Source organism: Triticum dicoccoides, chromosome 5B (genome assembly GCF_002162155.2).
Source record: "Triticum dicoccoides isolate Atlit2015 ecotype Zavitan chromosome 5B, WEW_v2.0, whole genome shotgun sequence".
In the NCBI taxonomy this organism is placed as follows: Eukaryota; Viridiplantae; Streptophyta; class Magnoliopsida; order Poales; family Poaceae; genus Triticum; species Triticum dicoccoides.
In genome coordinates, this window is record NC_041389.1 from 500,355,979 (window position 1) to 500,361,091 (window position 5,113).

Genomic DNA, 5,113 nt, shown 5'->3' on the forward strand with positions numbered 1-5,113 from the left:
GTTGTGATCACCATGTAATAGCCAGTTTGCACGACCTCGTTGTAAGCAGTAGATCTCCTCTTCCTCTAAAAGATTTTCAATAAGAAAAAAAATCTCCTTTTGTCATGCTTGGGAATGCGCATTCATAGGACCCTTTCGAAGATTTTCTAAATCTTTTTTGAGTTTATTAATTCTTTTTTTGGACCTCTGAGTATATCACGGTCCCAAATGTGCAAATCCACATTCACTGCCCGTGTACGCTCAGCTAGAGACAGCCCAATACCCCACATCTTTGTTTTTTCCCTTGATGCACGCAGAATTATACAACTGACTCTTCTTGGAGCCATAGAGCTTCAAATTGTCTCAGTCGACTCTTTGGGTGGTTAAACATATTACCATCAAAATATTCTGTATCCAGTATGAGAGGACGATGATCAGAGTGTACATGTTCTTCATTTATGACAGTAGACCGAGAAAATTTGTTCGCGCATTTCACATTACAAACCGCACGATCAAGTCTCTCCCTAATATCGCCTCTCCTCCAAGTGAAAGGATCCCCAATACATCCCATGTATTCCAGACCGCACTCTCCCAAAAAATAGCGGAACTCTCACATCATTGCATTTGGTCTCGCATTACCACCCTCCTTTTCCGAAGAAAGTAGAATTTCATTAAAGTCTCCCAAAACCACCCAAGGTGAAGTAATTACCCTTATTGTGCAAGTTCCGAATATCATCCCACAACAAGTTACGATCACTCTAGTTCGGATGACCATAAAACCCTGTAAAACGCCACTGTACAACATTTTCATTCATAAACAGAACATCAATAAAATTAGTCGACACATAGTTTAAAACAATCAATAAAAAGACCCAATGAGGGTTGGCTTGGATGGTGGGCCCGTCTACATAGGGTACCATATTAGGACATAATCAACCGACTTGCTTCAAAAGTGCTGCAGACCGTATTAGCCATAGACCTGGAATGGGACGGGCTGAACCGATTATGCATGCCAAGTAGCTCCCTCTACATGTGTGAAAAGGCGGATGTAGCCAGGTAGGTGCACTCACCCTAGGGCGGGACCGCCGGATTGGGGTCTCAACGCGCGGGCCTATAGTAAGGCAAGGTGAAAATGTAGATGTAATGTACATCTTGGCTAAAGGTTATGGTTCCTTGGTCTAGTCGTGTGCCAAAGCAGTGCATCAGTGACTCAGACCAAGCGATGTTATGGGTAAAATAGTACACCTTTGATCAGAGCAAAATGTGTTATCACTACCAACTTTGGGGTTTGGAAGTGCGTCATGTGGGTTTTCCTCTAACATAGGATGTAAGATCCACATCCCTCTGTCACAAGTAGATTTTATAAGTAAATATGTTTTCCACAAAGTGGGTTAAAGGAAGTATTTTACTTACAAACTATTTTGGGCCAATGGCTCGGTGGCTATGACCGTTAAGTTTTCTTCGTTAAAATTCATGAATCCACTTATCCCAGCGACATGTGGAGTATGTACTGTATTTTATATGTGCTCAACCCTCTTCCTATGTTGTTTTTTCAGAGGAGTGAGTTGTGAAAACTCCGGGGAGATAGAGACCAGTACTTATGATGAGATTGGTCATTTTCATGACTTCGACTTTGCTGAAGTGCAGTATGAAAATATGGGGAAGCCGATGTTGAAGGCTATGAAGAGTAGATCCTCAGGAGGATTTGTCTAGAAGGCTCATACTAGGAGCTGGCGGTGTTCTATCGTCGTGACCGTTTAGACTTAGTTGACATATGAGGTGTTATTGTAATAAAAGCCTACTTGTTGATATGCATTTCTTCTATAACTCAGCACGCACCTCCCTGCCACTCCCAGGTACCACCGCCCGATGCTATTGTGCCGTGCTGGTGGATGTTTGGTGTACACATCAATTTACTCTCCTGTTACAACACACGAGCATATGTGCTAGTTTATCAAAAAAATGCAATAGCCAGTACAATAAAAAGACAACCGGATGCAAACCGGCCAGTACAGCATAAACTTACATTGCAAAACATACTAAAATTATTCTTTCTCCGATTGTATGCTGCCCACAGAGAATGAAAATTGCACTGAACCAACAATAAAGGAAGGGGCACCTGCAAACGTCTTCGCCACACAAACTTTAAAGATTGCAATAATCACTAGCCCCATTAGCCAAGATCTAGAAGTAAGAAGCATAGGTTGGAGCAACACCCCATGCAAAACATGGTTATTGTCCATCACCATCGGATAGAGGTAGACCCGGCCATGGCAGCTCGGCCCGAAAGCCGAAGATAAGCCCTAATATGGCATAAATCAATATTTTATTAGAAATATAGGTATAGTATATTATTTGAATATCCTGAAATTCATTTAATAAAAAACACAATATTCATGTGTTTTGGGCCGGGCCGGGCTCGGGCTTAAAATTTTGAGGTCGGGCTTTGCAAAGCCCGGCCCGAAAAATGTCCAGGTTTAGGCAGAGGGTTGGAGAAACCGGATCAAGTTGCAGAAGATGTTGAAATTGTCGCTTCAATGGCCAACCGGTTGCTCTTTGTAAAGGGCACACCAATTATCAAGATCTGAAACGTGTCAATAGGTTTAGGATCTAGAGACACAAACCCTCACATGCCCTTCACCGGCGGGGGATCGAACATCGTAGAGGTAGGAAGAGACCGAAGGGACCTTATTCCAACATGCCATCACCGCCACCACCTAGTCGATTTCTCTCGGGAAACAAAACCTAGGGAGAAAAAAAGGATGGATGGGTCCCTACTATCCTTGCCGCCGACAAAGCCACCGGACGAGGAAGAGAAGGGGGAGCGACGTGGCGGTGTGGGGAAGAAACTTGGCGACGACGGCCATGGTTTAGAGAGTCTGTGCTACCAAGATCGAGATATTTTGCGGTGGGAGGGTGTGCGACTGGTGCGTTCTCCATTGCGCACTACGCGGATTAGGGAATTCCTAGCCGAGCTGGTGTGTCTATGACGCCCATTGTGTGTTGGCTATTGTCATCACCAACACATTCTTTGTCTGCATGACTGCATCTCATTGATTTGAATTCCTTCAGGTTACATTCTGTCCATAGGATCAAAATCGTGCTGAAAACAGAAATCATTAGTTAGGGGTACCTTTGCAGCTATGTTGGCAAATGTTAATAACCATTTTAGCTCATCGGAATTATGAGTAGGAGTTACAGTATGGTCAAACACGATCGGTTTGCACAGCCTGACCTCATGTTTTTAAATAGTTTGGCCGTTACGCTAGCTTCCTACTTGACACTAGTTCAAGGGAAGTGGCGGCACGCTCTGCTCGTGCCGGAAGTAGTCGCCGGCGTCCACCCTGCGCTTGACCTCTGCGAGTCTCCTAAAGTTTGCCGGACCGAAATACCTCTCGCCCCACACCTTGCCACTTTGGTAGCTCGTTACTCCGCCGACCACCGTGTTCATGCCAATGTCGAGGTCCCGGTAGTTAACGTACGCGGCCCTCGGATTCTTGCTCACGAACGGCGCCATGAAGTCGTACAGGCTCCCGATCCAGTTCGGCTTAGGCGTAGCGTCGCCCCCCGCCCCTTTGCCGTTCCAGTGCTGCACGTACTGGATGTTGTAGAGCACGCTGCTCCGGTGCGGGAACGGGGTGTCGTTGGCGGTGATGTGGCCCATTCTTCCACCGTGCGGCTCCAGGACGAGCTGCCCCGACGCCGCGTCGTTGGGCCAGAGGAAGATCTTCTCCCACGTCTCGTTGGTGAGGGCTTTCTCGACGTAGTCGGACTTGTTCTTAATGAAGGGACCCAGGGCCATGGACCGGTTGATGGTGGCGTCGCCGAAGTATATGTACGCCGTGAACTGCAGCCAGCTCATCTCCTTGCAGTCGGCGTGCGTCACGCCGAGCTCCGGGAATCGGCTGCGCAACGTCGGCACCACCGCGTTGCACTTGCCGAGGTACAGGGCTTCGAAGGTGGCCTGACGATTTTCTACGATAACACGTACGGTGAGGTCGTCCGGGAGCACGGGCGCGAGCGTTTGCCATTTGGTCACCGCGTTGACGGCGCCCTGGTCCATGGTCTTGGCGAGTTTGAAGAAGGTCACCGTCGGTGGGACTGGCACGAGCCTCACCTTCCACGACAGCACGATGCCGAAATTGCCGCCGCCCCCGCCGCGGATGGCCCAGAAGAGGTCGTCCCCCATGGCCTTCTTGTCCGCCAACAGATTCCCGTAGGCGTCGACCATGGTGGCGTCGAGAACGTTGTCGGCGGAGAGGCCGTACTTGCGCATCATTAGGCCTATGCCGCCGCCGCTCAAGATGCCCCCCACGCCCACGGTCGAGCACACGCCAGCCGGGAAGCCCAGCCCTGGAGCCGCCGTGGCGACGTGGTGGTAGAGCTCCCCGAGCGCCGCCCCGGAGTCGACCCACGCGGTGGCCTTGCGTGGGTCGACGCGGACGGCGTGGAGCTTGGCGAGGTCGATTACCGCGAACGCCTCGCTGTTGGGGCAGACTGACCGGTAGGAGAGGCCCTCGTAGTCGTGCCCGCCGCTGCGGACGCGGACGCGCACGCCGTGGCGGCGCCCACAGCGCACGGCGGCCTGGACGTGGGACGCGTTGGTGGGCATCACGATGCAGAGCGGTGGGCTCGCCGTGGCCGGCGCCACGAACCTGGCGTTCCTGATGGACGACACCAGGAGCTGCTTGAACGACGGTGAGTTCGGCGTCTGCACGAGCTGGCTGGGGACGCTCGTGGAGATGCAGCGGACGAAGTCGGTGTAGTTGGAGGTCGACGCAAGGGAGGGGGCGGGCAAGAACAAACCCAAGAAACAAACCATGAGAACGAGCGCTATGCTTGCCATTTCGATGAATCTACCGCTCTTCGTACACTGATACGGTGCTTCTGTTCTAATTCACCTCGTATATATAACCATGTGGTCATCCTTCTCTTCAAGGGCCGGTTAATACATGCATGGAAGTTTCTTCCCAAATCAAGTAGGAGAAGTCCGTTTCGAAAAAATAAAATCAAGTAGGAGAAGTCCGTTTCGAAAAAATAAAATCAAGTAGGAGAAGTCCGTTTCGAAAAAATAAAATCAAGTAGGAGAATATAACCATGCGGTCATATCCTTCTCTTGAAGAGCTGGTTAATT

At 49.8% G+C, this 5,113-nt stretch overlaps 1 protein-coding gene across 1 annotated transcript; it reads right to left on the reverse strand.

Moving 5' to 3' along the window:
* Nucleotides 1-3,262: 3,262 nt before the first annotated feature.
* LOC119307764 (berberine bridge enzyme-like 18) lies at nt 3,263-4,825 on the reverse strand. The gene is made up of 2 exons (XM_037583845.1): nt 4,248-4,825; nt 3,263-4,142 (listed from the first exon to the last, which is right to left on the reverse strand). The coding sequence occupies exons 1-2, from the start codon at nt 4,823-4,825 to the stop codon at nt 3,263-3,265; spliced, it is 1,458 nt and encodes a 485-aa protein (XP_037439742.1).
* Nucleotides 4,826-5,113: the final 288 nt, after the last annotated feature.

Coding starts and splice junctions, on each gene's coding strand:
- LOC119307764 (XM_037583845.1), bottom strand. CDS start 4,825: ATGGCAAGCATAGCGCTCGTTCTCATGGTTTGTTTCTTGGGTTTGTTC. Junction 4,143..4,247: donor ATAGGCCTAATGATGCGCAA/GTACGGCCTCTC, acceptor CTTCTGGGCCAT/CCGCGGCGGGGGCGGCGGCA.